This window comes from Peromyscus leucopus, chromosome 8a, assembly GCF_004664715.2.
Source record: "Peromyscus leucopus breed LL Stock chromosome 8a, UCI_PerLeu_2.1, whole genome shotgun sequence".
NCBI classification, from domain to species: Eukaryota; Metazoa; Chordata; class Mammalia; order Rodentia; family Cricetidae; genus Peromyscus; species Peromyscus leucopus.
The window spans coordinates 54322434-54344169 of record NC_051085.1 but is presented as its reverse complement, the minus strand read 5'-3'; the positions used below and the strand labels follow the sequence as shown (position 1 = coordinate 54344169).

The 21736-nt window shown below is 47.0% G+C and overlaps 1 protein-coding gene across 1 annotated transcript in view; it reads right to left on the bottom strand.

The window, feature by feature from the left end:
• Nucleotides 1-21531, bottom strand: part of Rps6ka2 (ribosomal protein S6 kinase A2) — a 279954-nt gene extending 258423 nt beyond the window's left edge. The window contains exons 1-2 of the mRNA XM_028866631.2: nt 21123-21531; nt 17399-17458 (exon numbers count right to left, since the gene is read on the bottom strand). Of these exons, the coding sequence (XP_028722464.1) occupies nt 17399-17458; nt 21123-21185 (123 nt within the window). The 5' untranslated portion in view covers nt 21186-21531. The remainder of the gene's footprint in view (nt 1-17398; nt 17459-21122) is intronic.
• Between the last annotated feature and the right edge of the window lie 205 nt (nt 21532-21736).

The window sequence follows — 21736 nt, the reverse complement described above, 5'->3', positions numbered from 1 at the left end:
GCAGAGCATGTGTGGCAATCCAACGTCTCGGGCATCGAGCACCATGCCAGCACATGGGCCTTTTCCTCAGCTGACCTGCAGGGCAGAGGACTCAAGGATCCATTACCTACCCTCCTATTCACAGGTAAGAGCATTTTGCCTACTGCAAAACTTAAGTGGGCAAATGGCTTTCACTGAGGATTTTTTTAAAAAATCTCCTTCTTTGCTGCAATTTATGAAACTGGGCCCTGGATTACACTGGTGCCATCTCAGGGTCTCATGTGAGGTATGTTCTCCAGACTCCTTCAGGACTCTCCACTGAACCACCCCCTTCTCTCTCTCCCTCCCTATCTCTCTCTCTCCCTCTCTCTCTCTCTCTGTCTCTCTCATGCTCTCTGTCTCTCTGCATGTGTCTGTCTCTATCTCTGTCTCTCTGTCTCCCTGTCTCTCTGTCTCTCTCTCTGTCTCTGTCTGTCTGTCTGTCTGTCTGTCTGTGTCTCTCTCTCTCTCTCTCTCTCTCTCTCTCGTGTGTGTGTGTGTGTGTGTGTGTGTGTGTGTGTGTGTGTGTGTGTGCTAGCACTAGTGATGGAAACAGGACCTTTTTTGGGGGGGGGAAACTAGCCATCATTACTTTATTAATCATGCAGGTTTTTGAGAAAGAGCTTTTTTTTTTGAGTAAAACTGAAATTTATTATATGCTACAGTCGTCCTAGGGACCTCCATGCTATATATATAGCCTCCATGGTTCTATGGGTTGTGGTCTGATTGTTCTTTATTTTATATCTAGAATCCACTTATGAGTGAGTACATACCATGACTGTCTTTCTAGGTTTGGGTTACCTCACTCAGGATGATTTTTTCTAGTTCCATCCATTTGCCTGCAAATTTCATGCTTTCATTGTTTTTCTCTGCTGAGTAGTACTCCATTGTGTATATGTACCACATTTTTTTCATTCATTCCTCCGTTGACGGGCATCTAGGTTGTTTCCAGGTTCTGGCTATTACAAATAGTGCTGCTATGAACATAGCTGAGCATGTATCTTTATGGTATGAATCAGCATTCCTTGGGTATATGCCCAAGAGTGGGAAGGCTGGGTCTTGAGGTAGTTCGATTCCTAATTTTCTGAGAAACCGCCATACTGATTTCCACAGTGGTTGTACAAGCTTACATTCCCACCAACAGTGGAGGAGTGTTCCCTTTGCTCCACATCCTCTCCAACATTGACTGTCATTGGTGGAAACAGGACCTTTTAAGGCAAGCATTCTGCTACCAAGCTGCATCTCCAGCTCTGTCCTGATACTGTCTCGGGTTACAGTAGAGACGCTGTCAGAGAGATGAGGAGAAACGAACAGTGTGGTTATGGGAAGCTGCAGGCTCTAGCAGCTTTTGGCAGAGCCAAGCAGGGATCCCAGCTACAGTGCTGGATTTACCTGAGGCAACAGATGCCAGAGGCCAAGCCAGAGTTCTTATCTGGAGAAGCCCAGGGTCCAGACCTGGAACCCCGCACACTTCTCCCTGGTACATTCATTACCTGCTGCCCCTGAACACACGCACATGGCATCTCTAGAGTCCAGTGGCTTAGAAGCAGAAACATTATTGATGTTCTGTGTCTTGTCCATGATGTCAAGAGAAACCAAGTTCCCTTTCAGACACAGTTTCCTACGTCCGTCTCTTGACAAGCTACCAACATGTGAGTGTTCACAACGTAAGGATCAAACACTGTGAGTTCTAGAAAGCTGGCAACTTGTTGATAATTGTTAAGTTTTGATGTTCAATGTCATTTATATGAGCTATGAAGGGAAATAGTTCGAATTTATAGATATTGTGAATCACTGAGATATTTTGTAAATGCGGTTTATGGTTTTTAAGTCCTCACAATGAAACAAACTGAGTGTTCGAGAATTGTTGAGTCAAGACTTTATCCGCAATACTTTAAGGACCAAATTTTACCTGCAATTCTCATATTAAAATGTGTTATTATTACAAATAGATCTTGACAATGTATTTGAAAGCAGCTTGCTGTTCTATGTAAGAGTAATTTTATTTGTAAAATGTTTAGCACACATTTTCTCCCATAAGAACACAAATAAGGGCTGGAGAGACTGTTCTGAGGTAAGAGCACTGGCTGCTCTTCCAAAGGTCCTGAGTTCAATTCCCAGCAACCACATGATGGCTCACAACCGTTTGTAATGAGATATAGTGTCCTCTTCTGGCCTGCAGGCTTACATGCAGGCAGAACACTGTATACATATAAATAAATGAATTTAAAAAAAAAAAGAACACAAATCATCATAATAGCGATCAGAGTGGGTGCTTACTAGGTGATGGCATTTAGCCAACCGCTGGCATGGCCTCACCTCATTTCATACTCCCAACCATGAGGCAGATTGTTTGTGGGGAAGTTAGAGTCTTTGGAACTATAACTTCCTAAAGTTTATGTTTTTTGAGGTCTCATTTCCTATACCTACAAGACAATTCCCATCAATAAGTGTTTTTAAGTGTCTCCCGTACCCCAGGCTACCCTCCAACTTGCTATGTAGCTAAGGATGACTTTCAACTTCTGCTCCTCCTGCCTCTACATCCTGATTGGTAAGAGTACAGGTGTGGCCACCACACCCAATCGGCGCAGTGCTGGGGACTAAACCCAGGGCCGTGTGCACTCCAGGCAAGCACTTCACAAATGAGCTGTATCCCTAGCCCCACGTCAATGAACTTTGACAAACTCATGCAGCCATATGACCACAGTGAAATGTCCTTCTGCAGCCTGGACCTCACTGATAGACTGCACACTCTGTGTTGACGGGACTGGCTTCTTTCACTTCAGCTGGTACTGTTGAGATGCCCCCCTGTTGCATGTGTGTTTGCCTTGGTCTTTCATTTGTAGAGGTGGAATACAATGTTCATGTTTGCATCAGCTGATGGACATTTGAGCTGTCTCTGGTGTGTGTGTGTGTGTGTGTGTGTGTGTGTGTGTACCATGTACGCTGAGTAAAACTACTATAAATATCCACATGGAGGTATCTGGTAGACATACATTTTAGGTCAATATTCAAGAGTGGAATCATTAGGTTCAAGGTAAGTGGATATTTACCTTTATAAAATATTTTCCAAAGTAGCTGTGCCATTTTGTATTCTCACCAACCATGAAGGAGGGTCTAGTATACCTTGCCTTTGTCAGCTTTTAATAATAACATTTTAGTCTTAGCCGCCACAGGAACCATGCAGCACAATCTCAATGTTTTTAATTTGCATTTCCTAAATTATTAATGATGTTAAGAATCATCTGTGTTCTCCTACCTTCCTCTTTTAAAATCTTTTCCCCCTCCCAATCAATAGTCCCTTTATAGTCTCCTGGATTCTACCCGTACTCAAAGTCAAACATACAAATCTAAAGATTTGATACTAAAGATCCACATATGAGTGAGAACATGCAACATTTGTCTTTCTAGGTCTGGATTTCATCACTCATTATGTTTTCTGGTTCTATCCATTCACCTACAAATTGCATCTTTCTGGATAGCTGAATAGGAGTCCATTGTGATGGAGGCTGCAGAGCCAAACGAGAAAATATCTTTTGTCTGCAGAGGGCAACAACCCTACATAAACATGAGATCGCTGACCATCCCTTTCCATACAACATTTTAAATTGCCACTCTAAATATTGTTTCCCTATTATTTAGTTCAATGTCTTTGCTGATAAAGTGTAATGGATTATAAAAGCAATCAAAAAGAAAATCAAGTAAAGCTGCTTCTCCAACCCCACCCTCCCCCAAATTCCACTGTGTATAGCTACCATATTTTCATTGTCCATGCGTCAGTTGATGGACATCTACTCTGTTTCCATGTCCTAGCTACTGTGAAGAGAGCGTCAGTTAATATGGACACGCAGGTCTCTCTGCAGCAGGAAATAGAGTCCTTTGAGTATACAGCCAGAAGTGGTATGGTGGATCTGACAGTAGCTCTCTTTCTAGTTTTCTGAGGGACTGCCACACTGATGTCCATAGCGGCCGCACCAGCTTGCACTCCCACCAGTGGAGCGTGGCGTTCCCCATTCCCCAGGGCCACGTAAGCATTTTTTGTCTTTCTTTTTTTTTCTTAGCCATTCTGCCCAGAATGCGTTAAAAATCTCAAAGTAGTTTCAATTTGTGTTTCCTTGATGGATAAAGGAGGATACTTTAAAAGTACTTAGTCATTTGCATTTCTCCTTCCAAGAATTTTCTGTACAGTTCGATAGCCCAATTTTCAACTGAGCTGTGTGCTTTGCTGGTGTTCAGTTTTAAGTCCTTTGTAGATGCTAGACATCAATCCCCTGTCAGATGTGCGCATGGCTGGCAAACTTTTTGTCCAGTACGTAGGCGGCCTCAGCACTTGACGGTCCCTTTGCAGGGCAGAAGCTTATTAATTTCATCAAGTCCCACTTGATGGCTATTGGTCCCATTTCCTGGGTGATCAGAGTCCTCCTCGAGAGGCCTTTGTATGAGCATCTATCCTTAAGTGTATTCCTTACTCTTTCCTCCAGAAGTGTCAAGGTTTCAGGTCTCACACTGAGACTTTTGGTCCATTTGGAATTGATTGGGGGTGGAGGGTGAGAGAGAAGAATCAAGTTTCATTTTTCTATATGGAGCTAACCGGTTTTCCCAATACCTTTTATTACGGCATCTTTTCTCTAATGTATATTTTTGGCATCTTTGTAAAAAAAAAAAACTCAGGTGGCTGTGAGTGAGTGTATTTATACCTTGGTCCTTGATTATGCCCCCCAATTAATGCGCCTGGTTATGTGCCAGTACCATGTTGTTTTACTACTATGACCTTGCAGAAACTTGAAATTAAGAATAGTAACACCTCCAGCACAGTTTTTATTGTTCAGGATTGCTTTGGCCACCTACGGTCTTCTGTGCTTCCACATGAACGTTAAGATTATTTTCAGTTTCTGGGAAGAATTGCATTGGAATTTGCGTGAGACTGCCTTGAGTCTCTAGACTGATTTTGGTGGGTGGCCATTTTCACAGTATTAACCTGACCAATCCATGTGCATGGGCAGTCTCTCCTCCTCGGTGCTTTCTTCACATTCTTCAGTGCTTGACGGTTCTAACTGTGTAGATCTTTCACTTCCTTGGTCAGGCTGGCTTGTGTATGCGGTGGGTTTGGGAGGCTGTCTGGGTCTTTCATTGTTTTGTTTATTGTGAATGGGATTGTTTCCCTGATTTCTTTCTCGGTCTATTTGTCATTGGTATATAGGGAGGCTACTGAGTATCTTAATTTTGCAACCCACCACTCTGCTGAAAGTGTTTGTTAGCTCTAGGAGTTTCCTGAGGGAGCCTTTAGGGTCTCTTGACATCTGCAAATAGGGATACTTTGAATTCTTCCTTTCCTGTTTGCATTGTCATTTTTTAAAAAAAAGTATCCAGTTGCTCAAACACCATTTGTTGAGAAGATGATTCTTTTCCCATGGAAATACCCTGATGTCTGTGTAAAAATCAATTGACCACAAAGTCAGGGGTCTCTTCTTGCTCATTCCATTAGCTGATGTGTTTATGTTCATGCCCATGGCAAACTGTCTTAATTACTAAATCTCTGTGCATGACCTTGACGTGCTCAGGTCATGGGCTTGCCCTCTATATCCTTGCTTTACCAAACCGTGGTTCTTCTAAGTCCTTCGCACATCCATATGACTTCAACAGTCATCTTGACACATTCTATGAGAAGAAATCCTACAGTCCTGACTTGTGGTCCACTGGGTCTCTTTGAAAAGGCAGCGCCTTCCCATGTGAGTTTTCTGAACTCTGACTTGAGAACTTAAAAACAAAGGATTCCAGGGTGGCTGCACCAGCTTTCACTGCCACCAGCAGTGACTGAGGCTCTCCTCCTCTCCCCTCACCAACATTTCTTGTTGTTTTGTTATCACGGCCCCCCTTCTGGCTGGGGTGGGGACGAAGACCTCGCAAACATCCTCCTGATTGCTGAAGATGTCCAGCACTTCCTGAGACATTTCTTAACTACTTTTCTTTCTTTTCTCAGTCCGGCTCCACAGCCCATTCTTTAACTGGGTCATTTATTTTCTTGACTTTTTTTAGTGATTCATATATTCTGACTAGTAATCTTCTCTCAGACAGGTGGCTGGCAAAGATTCTCTCCCACTCTGGAGGCTTCCGTTTCACTCAGTTGACTCGGCTGCATAAAAGCTTTTTAGTTTGTCAACTACTGTCCTTAATCCCCGAGTGGAGTCCAATCCAGAAAGTCCTTCCCTACACCTATATCTTGTAGGTAGGGCCTATGTTTTCTTCTGGCAGTCTCAGCGTTTCAGGTTCCAAGTTTTTATTGCCTTGATTGTGTTGTGTGTGTGCATGTGTATGTGTGCATACCATGGCATACATGTAGAAATCAGAAGACCACTTATGGGAATGTTTTCTTTCTACCACTGGATCAAGGATCAGACTCAGATAGCTAGGCTTGGCAACAAAGTGCCTTTACCCTCTGAGCCATTTGTCAGTCCATGAGCATTCTGTATGAGGAATTATTTTCTTCCTCAGCAGTGTTTTGTAGCTTTCAGTATGCAAAACTTGCACCTATTTTATAAAACTTATTGTTTAGTGTCATTGGGTGTTATGACATATTAAGTTCAAATTTTTGTTATTGGTATAAATATAATGACTTTCCTATATTTACCTTACATCCAGCAACCTTGCTAAATGTCTTAGTCCCATGAAATTGTTCCAGCTGCCTCCCGTGGCACAGTATTGGATCCTCCCGGGGACGCCTCAGATCTCCTGTCCTTGCAGGGGAACTATCTGTGTTTTCACCCCATGTACAGCTTTTACAAGTTTGCTGCATGTGTGTCACCTGCTATGGAATATGACGGCGGTGTTTTCTGGAGTCTCCTGGTCCTCTTGTCCATCTTTCCTAACGGAGGAGGTCCTGAAGACCTGGGCCACCAGGGAGACCACAGTCAGTCTTAGTGGAGGAGGTTTGGGAGAGGATGACTCCCAACTTCCCCTAGGAGTAGCTGTCTTCTCTTCTTCAGCTCAGGACATGCATGCCAATTTCCCTGACTATCTAAGCAGTGGGTAGAACTTGGCTTCTACCTTCCTTCAGTCTCTGTGCACCTTGCCCTAATCCAGTAGTTGAGCAATGGCTGTTACCTTTTCCTAAATACAGAGTCCATAGCTGCAACAGGGATGTCTCCCTGATCTTATCAGAGTGGCTGTCTTTAATTTCTACAACCTCTAAGTAAGGTCCTTCTCCCCCTAAACCAAAAGATTCTGGTTTTGCATCATATGAGAGAACATTTGGGAGCCAGATGGAAGTTCATGCCTCTCTTCCAGAGAGGGGCACTCTTTCAGGCCCTGCCTTTCTCCTGTTCCCTTGCCCACACAGTCAAGGGCAGTGGAGAAGAGCTACAGACAAGCTCTGGAGACCAATGGGGACTCCCTGTATTAGGAACTCTGGGCCTCGAAGCTGGTGCAGAGCCCATACTCAGCTGTGGTCTTTTTTATTCTCCATGATGGTGCTATGTCTGCCACCATCCTGGCCATAGCTAAAGTCACCATGCCATGTGATTCTCACACTAGACAGCATCCTTCAGGATTTTAACAGGTTCAAGAAACACCACTCCGTTTAAGATCACCTGGTTCTTTCTTGTTGTTAGCCATGTTCACTTAGAGCTTTCTACACCCTACGCTAAATCAGAACACCATTTTCCCTACGAAGTGAAAATAAAGTTCCCAAAGACTAATAAACAGAGGTTTTCCTAACTCATAATTCTGAGTTAGTTTTTCACCCTTCACCAATCTCCTTTGCAAATTCACATCCCTCCATGGCAACACCTGAGTCACAGCTCAGACCCTCAGTCTCTAGAGGTCTTTATAAGGAAGTCAGCAACTGACGCTATTTGCTAAAATTACCCGTAGGAAATCAATGCCCGTCCAACAGGGTTAAAACGTATGTATGATTGACTTTCTTAAGGAAGCATGGTGGCACACTGAGAAGGACAAATGGATTCTGACTTCTACAGTGACGTGCTTTTGACCTTCCTAACACAGACACAAGGCCCTCAGCTCAGATTTCCAGCACCCATGTAAGCAGCTGGATGCAGTGGTGTGTGCCTATAACGCCAGTTTGGAGAAGGTGGAGACAGGAAGCTCCCCAGAGTTTGCTTGCCAACCAGTCTAGCTGAATCAGTGAGCTCTAGGTGCAGTCAGCGGCACTGTCTGAAGAAAATAATGTCAAGGGTAACAAAAGAAGTCCATCTCTGGCCTCTACACACACGTGCACACAAATGAAATAAAATACTAATGCATATCACATTAGTATAAAACATGGCGCCACAATGCTGCCCATTAGGAAAAGGAGACACTTCCTCCTCGGTTCTGGAAGTGTGCCCCCACTGCGCCTCTGCTTCCAGAACAGACTCCTCTAATGGCCCCATGGCTGTGTTCTCAACTTTCCTAATGCTGTGACCTTTTAATATAGTTCCTCATGTTGTGGTGACTCCCCAACCATAAAGTTGGTTTTGTTACTACTTTGTAACTGCAATTTTGCTATTGTTATGAACCATAATGTAAATATCTGGTATGCAGGATATCTGATATGGGACCCCATGAAGGATCCTTTGACCCCCAAAGGGGTCGCAACCCACAGGTTGAGAACTGCTCATCTAAACAGAAAGAGGGAGGGCTGCTGCTCCAATAATCACTCTGTAAAGTACCCAGTGATGGGTACTTCATTGCTGAGGGAAAGGGGGCCCAGGCTCTGAGAGCACCATGGTACGCACACATGTCTAACTCTTTCAGTTGACCTGGGACCCTCTGACAGCAGGGACAGGAACTTCCTGGGTTGAAGGCTGGTGTCCTGCCAGGTCTACAGACTGGTTCCTCCTCAGTAATTAAGTCTGGGACGGTATAGCGCACAGGAAGGACCTTTACAGCCACTCTGTGGCCTCACCTTGTCTTGCCTTTCTACAGAACTCTGTCACCTAAGGTGATCTTGTTTAGGGGGTGTTCATTTGGGAGAACACTGAAAGACAAACCTGCTGGGAGAATTTTTGTGTAGTGCTTATTAGGAAATCATGGGTGTTGAGTACATGCCAGGTACACCATAGCTTGGTAGACAGCTGCTGAAAGAATAAAGGGGGGACTTAGAAGATAGGTTGGTCAATATTACGTGTGTGTGTGTGTGTGTGTGTGTGTGTGTGTGTGTGTACATCTGTGTATGTGTGTACAAGTACATGTGCAAGTATGCACAAGTGAGTAAAAGAGGAAGGCAAGAACTGAAGGAGAAAAGGAACAGACTTGTGGCTTGGGAGGTGGGAGACCCCATGGCATCCAGCGTTGTGCCTGTGGACACAGGAGACTTTTCACTGTCCCAAGATGGTTAGAAAACACTTCCTTGTTGTGTTTGCCTGTTAGTTTGAACTATACACTTAAGTGTCTGAGTTCTCAAACAGATTGTGACCCTAAAGAGCTAGAGGGTGTTTCTCTCCCGTGTGCTAATACAGACTCTGTTTCACATAAATGCTCAGGAAATACTGTAGAGTTGTTTGTCGAGTGGCCTGGATCTCATCTGTCATGCTATGATGGACCAACCATCTATAAAAAGCAGAAGGTAACCAAGGGAGCTGAAGCTCACCCATGGCTCACTCTGAGAGAACACTGGGCCACAAAACCATTTGGCAATGGTTGGCTCTTCTGTGTGTGCTTGGCACTTGGGTGTTTTGAACTCATTCTGGGAAAATATGCTTTGCTGATTCCTTAGAGATTGTTATAATTCACACCATTGCAGAGACTTCATTTCCACACCCAGCTGCAGGTGTGTGCAAGTGCTGAGCATGAGTCAAGGGAAAGATTGCATTTCCTAGTGGCTTCTTTGCATCTTAGCAAAGCTCAGCATTATCAACAGAAGGAAGTCTACTTGATTGAAAATACACCACATGTACACACACACACACACACACACACACACACACACACACACACACACACACAAACAAACACATGGCTTCCCTGGCCATAATTTTTCAAATTATCCATTTGGGATGAATAAATATTCTTGTAATTCAGTATTTCACGAAGGGGCTAATTTGTGAAAGTATCTCCCAGCTAAGGCTCCTCTGGAGTGTTATGTATACATTGAAAAAGGAACTTAGGTCGATTTTTTTTATTATTAATATTATCATTATTATCACTTGAAGAGAAGAGGTAAAAAGTGAGAGAACCCTGTGTGAGGACTCAGTGCCTGAGTTGTACAAATCCTCAGCTGTGAGGTGGGACCTCTCCAGGACCAGCTCTGTGACAGGCATGGCTCACAGGGCACCGAGCTCATGTAGGGCCTCAAAGGAACATGACCCCTCCTGGGAGCCAGCTCTCCTCTGTGTGACATAAGATATGACAGACTGGGGCACAGGCCCCTGGTGCATCACAAGATCTCTGTGTCACCAGCAGCACAGTGCTAAGGCTTGAACAGAAGGAGGGTCTGACCCACTGTTACCTGTGTCCTCAGTCCATTCCCCAATAATCTATTCTCCATATCAGGTGCAAGCGAACCAGAGACAGCCGGCACCATCTAGGTAGAAAGAGCAGTGTAGACATGCCCTCACTGGCTGGGTTGCTACTGTAAGGTCTCCCCCATTTCCCAGGGCCCAAGAAGAGGCCAGGCGATGTCACTCAGGAGCACACTGGAAGACCTCTCATTCCACTGCTCACACCCCTCAGTCAGGATGTCACTATGTTGTTCATCAGGGGCTTCAGTGACCTGGACTGCTGTCAAGCTAGTCTACATACTAAGCCTAGGGACAGCAAAGATCTCACAACTCCTCTTCATGCTGAAACAGTGATTTTCACATGTGCTTTGACAAGGCCATCACCATGTTCCCTGGAGAATGCATTTTCATGCAGTTTCTCCCGAGGTCACTCTGTGACACACTGCCACTGGAGTTGCAGTGAAACATGCTGGAGCTTGTGTTGTGAGTTTCCAGGTTTGTCCAGCTCTTTGTGGATGCCACAGCCTCCAGCTGGATCTCCTCTGTCACAGAACCCTCCATCTGGATCTCCCCTGACACAGAACCCTCCATCTGGTGTCCCCTGTCACAGAGCCCCCCATCTGGATCTCCCCATCACAGAACCCTCCATCTGGATCTCCCCTGACACAGAACCCTCCATCTGGATCTCCCCTGACACAGAACCCTCCATCTGGATCTCCCCTGACACAGAACCTCCATCTGGATCTCCTGTCACAGAACCCTCCATCTGGATCTCCCCTGTCACAGAACCCTCCATCTGGATCTCCCCTGTCACAGAACCCTCCATCTGGATCTCCCCTGACACAGAACCCTCCATCTGGATCTCCCCTGTCACAGAACCCTCCATCTGGATCTCCCCGGTCACAGAACCCTCCATCTGGATCTCCCCGGTCACAGAACCCTCCATCTGGATCTCCCCTGACACAGAACCTCCATCTGGATCTCCCCTGACACAGAACCCTCCATCTGGATCTCCTCTGACACAGAACCCTCCACCTGGATCTCCTCTGACACAGAACCCTCCATCTGGATCTCCCTTGTCACAGAACCCTCCATCTGGATCTCCCCTGACACAGAACCCTCCATCTGGATCTCCCCTGTCACAGAACCCTCCATCTGGATCTCCCCGGTCACAGAACCCTCCATCTGGATCTCCCCTGACACAGAACCTCCATCTGGATCTCCCCTGACACAGAACCCTCCATCTGGATCTCCTCTGACACAGAACCCTCCACCTGGATCTCCTCTGACACAGAACCCTCCATCTGGATCTCCTCTGACACAGAACCCTCCATCTGGATCTCCCCTGACACAGAACCTCCATCTGGATCTCCCCTGTCACAGAACCCTCCATCTGGATCTCCCCTGACACAGAACCCTCCAGCTGGATCTCCCCTGACACAGAACCCTCCATCTGGATCTCCCCTGTCACAGAACCCTCCAGCTGGATCTCCCCTGTCACAGAACCCTCCAGCTGGATCTCCTGTCACAGAACCCTCCAGCTGGTGTCCCCATTGGAGAGCCTTTGCTAACTGGCTGAGTGATCCCTCTGGATCCACTCTGGAGACCATGCAATGTCTAACTTTCTGTTATAAAAGCAGAAGGATGAGGGTGTCAGGCTGAACCACCTCCATTTGCCCATTCTAGATGAGCAACAACATTCAAGTAAGAAAGGACAGCCCAGGGGACAGATGTCCTGGATGTCAAGAGCTAGATGCTGTGTCGACCGTGTATTATTGTAAATAACTGTCATGTGCTATTTTAGGCTACAAATTCATATACAACCCCTCATTTTTGCCTCAATAAGTATTCATGCTCCAAGAAGCCATTGCCACTTATGCATGTCCACAGTGAGCTTGAATGGAGGGAACTCTGTAGCTTGGCCAAATTTATCTTTTCCCAAGAAGCACTGTGTGTGCTACCCTTTTCTAGGATCCATGTAAGCATCAACGCAACTCTGTTGAACAAAGAGCTGAGACTTGCAAGCCCAGAGAGACTGGAGCAGTCGCTGGAACATGTGTATTGCCCCCTGGAGAGCCCACGGATGTCTACACAGATTATGTAACATAACAAGCAGGACTTGGGAGAGTGTCTTATTAATCTTCCAAAGCTATTAACTATCTCTTTAAACTGTAATTGCATCGCTCTTAATTGCTTTATTAGTTCCCCAGCTTCATTATTCATCTTGTCTCATTTCTATTCAAAGCAGTGCAGTTGCTCTTCTTTTCTCCTCTTTTCTTCAAAGTGAGAGGAATCTCTCTGTCTCTACACCCCAGAGAGAGGTGACGACGTGCTGGCTCCACACAGACCTGCACAGGGCGGCCTCATGATGACAGCTCTCTCCCTCTGGCACCCTGGTGTCTACTGACCTGTCTCCTTCCCATCACCTCCTCGCTGAGCTAGTCACGGCTTGGTCAGAGGGAGATGTGCCCGGGAGCTCATCAATGATTTGCCCACAAACCTTGTTGACACCTAGAGAGGGGGCCATGTGTGCAGCTCCAGAATCTTCCCCGGCCTCTGAACTGGTGCTGCCTGCCTCGACTTCCTGGATGGCTCTGGGCGTCTGTCAGAGCCCCGCCCCAGCAGTCTCCCTGTGGCTGTCTCCTGCAGACTGAGGCTGGCAGCCTCAGCACCCACTCACTTCACAGACATTTCCTGTGCTGCCATCAAAGCTGGCGGGGGGAGGGGAAGCACATTTTATTTTTTCTATGAAATAAAAGCTTATCTAAACATCTGGCGATTCTTGGTGACTCAAAAGCTGACAAGATGGCACAGGAGCCCGGTGTGGTGCCTGGCAGACGTGTGAGGCAGCTATAGTGAAGTGTCCCACCCCAGTGCCAACAACACTGGCTCCTCTCACTCCACCGCTCCACCTGGCCCTCCTCCCTGTCTGCGGCCCAGGAGGTACCAATGGTAAAGGAGTACAGCCGTCCATAGCCCTGGTGCCTCGTCTCCCGCATGGATGAATAAGGGCACAGTCTCTGAATGCGGGTCATGTGGTGGGTGAAGTGCACAGTGAGGACTCTCAAGCCATGTCCGGACCTGTTTCCCAGACAAGGAGGTGACAGTTGCCTCTTGACCACTGATAAATGTGCTCAATGAACCCTGAAAGGCAAAGCACGTGGGTAGGAGCCCACAGACGTTTCCTAGTGAGATCTGAGCTTGCTTTACCCAGCAGGGCTGCATAAGGGATGGACTGACCACATGCATGGTTACCAGGTGTTTGGAAGGGTCTGCACTTGACTGTGCTAGGGGAGGTCTTTTGCTCCACCCCTTTTTATTCCTTTAAAAAGCCTTTTAGAAGAGACAGAAGGGGCCATTGGATTCGGATCCAGGCCCTCCCGAGGCTATCCTGTGCTTCTGTCTGTCTCTCTCCCCCCTATATTTCTATCTAAATCTCTTATCCCTCAGACCTCATGAGTACCCTGGGGGGAAAGGTGGGGGCAGGCCACACACACACACACACACACACAGTCAATGGGGACCTGCTTAAGCTGTCTGCATCAATGCTCTTGCACACCATGACTTCCAGCTTGCTCACCACAAACAACCTTCCAAAGGAGACAGGAGAGTCTCAAAGTTACACTTCAGGCACTTCTGCTTCCTCCTGAGCCTCCATTCTGCCCTATGCTGAGCCCCTCAAATCCACCCTCAGGGAGTTGATTCACAGAGAACCTGCTGGTCCACTGCTACTGTTTAGAATATAATAGATGCCTGCTTTGTATGTACCAAATGGGACCAGAGTCAGGCTTCCCTCCTGGGAATTTATAACACACTCCCTACACAGAGCCCAATTTCCCTAGAAAGGAAGCCTTGCCCTCAACAACAGTGAAGGGAAAATAAGTTATGTTAACTCTCAAATTCAGAAGCAGACTTCTTGACCTATTTCCACTCTTTAGGTTAGAACTTCTCTGGGGTTCTTTTTTCCAGAAATTGGCCAGAGCCGTGGCACCTGACACAGCTAGACAAAGGTTACACAGGGAGATGTTTAGACATGAAACATCCAACATGCTCTATACTTTGAAAGGAGAGAAAAATTCTCCATTTTAAAAAGGCACCCAGGGCTGGAGAGTTGGTCTGGCAGGTAAGAGTGCATCCCTTAGAGAGAACCAGAGTTGGGTTCCCAGAACTCTGGCTGGCTGGCTCCCAACCACATGTAACTCCTGCTCCAAAGGATCTGATGCCCTCTTCTGGCATCTGTGGAAACTGCACCCACATGAACAACCCCACACAGACACACAAGCATGCATATTATTAAAAATAAAACTCAGGTCAAGTGTGGCAGTGAATGTCTTTCATCCCAGTACTTGGGAGACAGAAGCAGGCAGGTCTCTGTAAATCTGAGTCCCACCTGGACTACACAGTGAGATCCAAGTCAGCCAAGGCTACATAGTGAGACCCTGTCTCAAAAAAATTTAAAGCAGCCACCTTGATTAAGGTCATTTCAAGATGCAGCAGTTCCAATGTCCCTTCAACACTCTCTAGGGCGAGCATGGCGCTTCAACTGCAGTTATGATTTTTGATGATTTTTTCCACAAACAGGTATGGTTTTTTATTATCACATGTTCACTAGCAAAGGTTAAACTTTTGGTACTTAGTTTGTAGCCATCAAATTTCCCGACATTACCTGAACCATAATTCCTTCACTTTAGAAGACCTTGCAGATTTTTCTCTCAAGGCCAAGGAGGATGGGAAAGAATTGCATGATTCTAACAAACAGCCAACCATACAGAATATCAAAACGGCATCAGTCTGCAGGGACGGTGGAAAACTACATGATGCTTTTCAGTATCACCTATAAGCAAACAAGTGCTTTCTCCAGTAATTCTCAGTCCACAAACAATGTGGATGCACCTAAGTGTCAGCGTTACAATCCTACAAATGCCCCTGAGTTGTGTTTGGAGCTCTCCTTCATTTATTACAGATTTTAAAAGTCTGACTTCCTATCATCCAGTCAAGTTAACCATCAGGAAATAGTTTCTACTCCCTCATATTCCATTATCAAAAACAACTTGCACAAAAGCTGGATGTTTCGATTGCAGTGTGTCTAGATCCATGTCTAGACCCCACAAGAAGCACAAGGCATCCGTCTGCGGTGGCACGTGGCTATAATCCCCGCACTAAAGAAGCTGGGGCTGGGAGATCACGGGCCTCCAGAACTGCGGGACAGGATCCGCCGTTCAGGAGCCACCGAGCCGCTGCTCTCTGGTTGTAACAGTTCAAATGAACGAACACATCATGAGGCCCAATCTTGTTGCTACAAAACAAGCAGTCTGCCACACCCACACCGGCAGTGCCACAGAGTGTCTCCAGAAGCCAACTCCGTTCCTTTCGCTAATGCATTGTGGCATCCCAGAGAGACAGCTCACGCTTACGCTGCACAGAGCAGGCTAACTGGGTCATCTAGACCACGCTGGCTGTCTCTCTCTCCTTACCTTCCGTGCTACAGGGAAGGTTCCCGGGAAGCAGAGCTTTCACCAGAAAACACTGCAAGGCAGTGTTAAAGTGGTAGCCGGGGTCCGATGGGCCCTGGGCCCTGTTCTTTTGGTGATGGGTATACCTTCCTTCTTGGCTCCACAACTTGGCAAGGATCCCATCAAATATGCATCTTTTCAGGAAAACCCCTAGTTCATGTTTCTTTAACCTCTGAGTCTGTGGCCCTGTCCAGAGCTATGCCTGCTGTCCAGGGAAAGCTAAGGTCCACAGCCAAGCTGAAATTCTGTCCAGACTCAGTCATATCCCTTCAAAGCTCTGGAGAGAGCTGAGCTCCAGAACCCTGAGACAGAAGGGCAGGTAGCCAGCCAAAGGTGAGGCAGATTGATGACATTTTCCTAACTGACCAATCGGCTGCTTCACGCGATCCTGGGACCCGGAGGCACCGGGCAGACATTTGCATTAGCACACATAGGTTAGGATGCATCAAAGGCAATTCTCAGTCTGTGAGCTGGCCGGCCATGCCCACCAATCCAGTTCTCCCACACTATGATAAAGTCGACAGAACTGTGGACGTGACAACGTTCGTGGTTCCCAGTGGCCCCTGGCGGAGGACGCTGACAGTGCTCGCTCGGTCCCTCTGGTTTTGTCAAGCTTCCACAGCCCGAGACACCTTTGACAGAACTTCCTTCTAGGTGTAGGACATAAAGTCGCTGATCTAGAATCCTTTGGCTTCAGCGTTAACTCAGTTTTGGAATGTAACCCTACTGTCTAACATCTTCCTGGCCTCTGTCACCATACAGCTGGGACACGGTCACTGTGCTGAAGTCTAAGCCAGGTCCCAGCGATCTGGTTGGATAACAGGCTCCTATGAAGCGCAGAAACTGGAAGACACCTAGCTGGTAGCAGCCTGTGATTTTCCTGATTCCGGTGTTTCCTTTCCACCTCCGGGCACCAGCCTCCAGAGATGCCCTGCTCCTCTGCTCTGCTTCCAGCCCCATCTTCCTGTCCTGCTCCTCACTGGCCTCGTGACATTGCCCTCTTAACTCCCCTCGTTTGGGCCTTACTTCTTCCATGCCTCCCCACAGACGAATCCACCTGCCAGGAACCTGTGGCTTGCTTGCACACACACACAAAGCCTTTCAAGAGCTGTGTTACATAATTCCCAGCAGGCAGAGTCATTTCCCATATTCCTGTGCCTCTGCCAGTATTTTTCACACCCGCCTTAACTGTCAACATCAAGCCAGTGCTCTCCTAAGACCAAGACTCCTCCTGACTTGTGTTTGTCCTCATTGTGTTAGACTGTTTCTTTTGAGGGACATACTAACATAATACACAATGCATACGTGTACATATGTAGGTTTGCAGGGAGATACACATCTCACTAAAATGACTTCCAGATCTCTCTCTAGACTATTTCCCAGATTCAATCTCCCCCCAAACAAACAAACAAAAACAAAAGATATAGTTACTTCTTCTGTGGAATCTTCTGGGGTGGGCTCTGTGTCCAGGCTGAGTTCCTCCTCTGTGGTCTGACAACAGAGACACAGGTTAATATGGTTAGTATCTCAAAATTTGCATCAGTAGCTTCTCATGTGTAATCAGCACAGCTGTAACTAGCTTGGTAGGTGGTGGGGTCTGTATCATGGCTCCCCTCACACCTAAACAGTCCCCTAACTGTGGAATGCTTGGTCCTGGAGACAGGTGTTTTACATCCAGGCAGTGAGCATTCATGTCTAAAGTCACAGACTGCTGAATCAATGAAGTGTATAACTTCCAGCACAATCCAAAGAGGAGGCCTTTACATAGCCTTTAACCAGCCAGAGGCAGGAGACAAGCTCACACGGAGCTCCAACATCGGCATGGTGAGGGCAGACACAGCCAGGCAGCAAACGAGACTGTCATCATTCCTGTTTGAATGGAACAAATCAGGCTCGTGTCACCTCTGGAAGAAGAACTGGGCTTTGTGGTTTTGTTTTTTAGAGAGTGTCTTGTGGAAACGCTAGCAGCCTAAAATTTGCTATATGAACACGTCCAGTCTCACGGCAGTCTTCCCACCTCTGCCTCCTGGGTTTGGGGATTACAGGTGTGTGCCACCAAGCCCAGCTTGGAAGGATTAATTAAATCACAGACAGTAGTACGTTCTGGGCTCACAAAGGCCGGAACAACATCTGTGTAGCTCAGGGTTTAAACAGGAGGGCCGGGGCTGCATCTTTGCTCACCATGCAGTGGCACAGACAACTGCTCAGATGACCTGGTTCCTCGCCAGAAAGGTGACAGCCCCTAGCGCCCTGAGATGCAGAGAGGACTCAATGAAACATTTCCACCTATCTCTAGCTCTCATGGGCTCTGATGCTCTGGGTTAGCTGCTGACATCACTAGGATTGCTAAGCCAGCAGCCAGGCTGGGTTAGAAATCACACTAACTTGACTCTGAGTCGCCAAGCGGATGTGCAGTGTTTGAAAACCAAGATTTTGCTTTCTCTAATGCACTGTGACATCCCAGAAAGCTCACACTTGCTCCTGCAAAAATAAGCTTAAAATGAGTCAGCTAAACCTCACAGATGGCTTCACACACTGGCTCTCTTGGTGCTGCTCACCGTCTCTCCAGAGCATGGCTGTGGCCACTGAAACCCTGCTGAGAACAGGCACCCTGGAGTCCTGCTTCTGATATATGCCTTTAACCAGTGAGTACAACTCACAGAACACCACTGCCCCCCACTTCATACTAGTGTTCAGGGGTTCTCTAGAGCCTCCAATTTTTAATTACCCTGTTTTCTTACCCCATTCATGGGTAAAATATCATCTAAAATATCCAAAACCAATTCATAGTACCACAATTAGTCTCCTTAGATGGGCAATGGGTTTCCTCTAGTCTGTGTGCTGGAACATTGCTGGTTCTATAAAGACTATAGCACATTCTACTTGAGGGGCCTCAGAGTCCTAGATTTCTTAGGCCTGTGGACATGAGAACAACTGGGGAGAGGAAAACAAGTGTAGCCATGTTAGGCTAGAAGAAGAATCCAGGAGCACTGATCTCCAGCCAGTGATGTCAACGTGTTCCACAGACAATCCTATCCATGCAAGGTCAGACTCCAGGTGTGTCCCACCCAGCTCTGCCCACCATCTTGATCTGTGAGTTATTTCCATAGCATAGGACATAAAACACGGGCAAAACAAGACAGTAAAGTCAGCTTAGGTATACTGTGACCCAGGGAAGTCACACTGGAGGGCATGGAATGTCCCTCAAGAGCTAGAAACTTCATGCTTTCAGTATTTCAGCTTTGATTCTTCTGTGGAAACAACTCTAGGTTTCCTTAGTTCCAGATTACTAGCAATTGAATGCCCCATCCTGACTCTGCATACTCCACAAGTTTCCTGTTCTGAAAAACTCACCAGAAAGCCTGAGGAAACATCTCCTTTCAAGGATATTTAGCCCATCTGAATCTCCTCATAATATCAGACAGACTGACCACAGAAACTCACAATCCTCTCCCCTGCTGGACAGCAGAGCTGTGCAGGTGCAATCAACTCTGCTTCAAGGTTTTAGATTTGCAGGTTTTCTTGGGTCATGACATATTTTCATAATACTATGAGTCTGCCTGTGGCTACTTCAGAAATATTTTCAACACAAGCTGCTCTTAGAAGCCTCTGTCCTGGTGGTAGTGCCAGACTCAGAATCCTAGCCGTGCTCAACATTTCCTCCATTCCTGCCTCTCCCCATCAGTCTGGTTCTCCCCCAAAAGAGCTCTATGTTCAAGAAGCCAGGCAGATGGACATCAGACCACAAACGCCGGAGTCAGCTACAGGAAATAAGAGAATGTCTGCTCTCATCTTTTGTTCATTCATTAGTTGAATTTTTAGAAGAATCAAATATCTTTTAAAAATATAGACTAGAGTCGTCATCTAGGGAATAAGTGGCTTTGTCTTCAGCTGCAAGGCAGCATCAAGTACCAGCAGAGTAATCAGCAGCAGCGGCAGAGCTGAGTGTCATCCTCGCTCACCAAGGCAACTCGCACCAATCCTCAGACTCTCTGGCTACATCCACACAGCATCTGTGAAAGGCTCTACACTCTGTTAATACCAACACCTATTCCAAGCACTTAAAAAATCTACACTCATTTATTTATTTGGTCTCTGCCTCTCTCTGTCTGCCTCTCTCCCTAGCTCCGTGTGTGTGTGTGTGTGTGTGTGTGTGTGTGTGTGTGTGTGTAGAAGTCAGAGGGCAACTTTCAGCGATCAGTTCTTCACTATTATCACATGAGTTTAGGAATTCAGGTCATCAAGCTTGACAGCAAACACCTTCACCCCACTGAGCAACCTCGAAAGCCCTATTCCAAGTATTTTTATGGGAGTCTAGCTGCTTAGGAAGTCTTCAAAGTAAAATACCAAATAAGCTGTCTTCTAAAACAAAATCATTCAGTTTAAAGATTCATTTACATGGCGGTCTCCATGTCACTCTGATGTGAAAGCAGTCAGCATGGAATTTATAACCATAAGGTTAGATGAGGCACAAATTAAGCCTGAGATTTAGGAGCTTATAAAAAATTGGCCATTTCGGTTGCTCTTGGCACAGTTCGTGTCCATCTAAAGATGCAGTCAGTCTTAACAACTTAGGAAAACTTTCAGGAAAATCTCTGATGGTCATGGGGAACCCAAATGGAGCAAATGAAATCCCTGGCAACAGAGGCTTCCACATGCCGAGAAGACCGCGTCACCCGCGTCTTCCCCAGGCAGCCCCAGCACATCGGCGCCTTTCCCAGGCTCCCATTGCTCCCCGAGTCCACGACTGTCGGGACAGCACTGCCTCTGCGCTCTGGTCCTCCTAGCAGAGCTGCTTGGCCTCTGCAGCAAATGGAGATCTAGACCATGATCTAGACCACTTGTTGAAGGCAGAGCCAACGGTGCCGACTAGTTGACAAAAGGAGTACTTCAGAGAACACCACCACGCTGCAAGAAGCGGCCAAAGGGCGGCTGTCAGCAGCAGGGCGCGCTAACACCACACTCACTGCCACGGGCACACAAAGGTGCATGTCTGTGTGGCCACACAAGTGAGACATGGACCTAGAACGTCCATCTCTGCCATGCTAACAGTCACTTGACAGTTGTGTATTTTTCTATTGAGTCAAAGTCCATTTGCTACATACAGTCCAGCGGGCACTGTGGCAAAGTGCATGCTTCCCTCTCCCCTACTCACCTCGATCTCCATGGGTTCCACCTCGATCTTCTTCCATAGTTCCAGCAACTGTGCAATCGGCATTTTTTTTTTTAAACTTTCCTTTTCTTCCAATCAAGTGTGGGTAGTAAGAAAGAAAATAAACACAGGCACCAAACGGCCGGCCACCCCGGAGGATCGGCTGACAGGATGTCAGAGGCGGGGGGCCGCAGGCCAGGCTGGAGTGGAGAGTGGGAAAGAGCGCACCGGATGAGCCCCTGGGCCGCGGAGGGTCCTGAGGTCTGTAGTGTGGCGGCGGCGGCTCAGCCTCGTCAGCAGGCTGCAGCACAGCCAGGCAGGGAGACTGACTGCAGCGGCGGCTGGGTGACTGTGCCTGTGCGTCTGACAGAGTAAAGCTTTGCTTGCAGCCTCCAAGGGCTTCCTTCCCTGCCTCCCAGCTACGTTGCCACTCTGCCCCCTCCCCTCACTATTTTACCTTAATTGGCTCTAAATGAGGGTGAAAGTTGAGTCTGAGGATGCTGCTACCATAGAAACTGCTTAGCAACGGAGGACCAGTGAGGGAGAAGGAGGGACTGAAGCTCTGCCCTTCCCCTCCTCTGCGACACTGCCTGGGACCCACACCACCACCCGTCAGG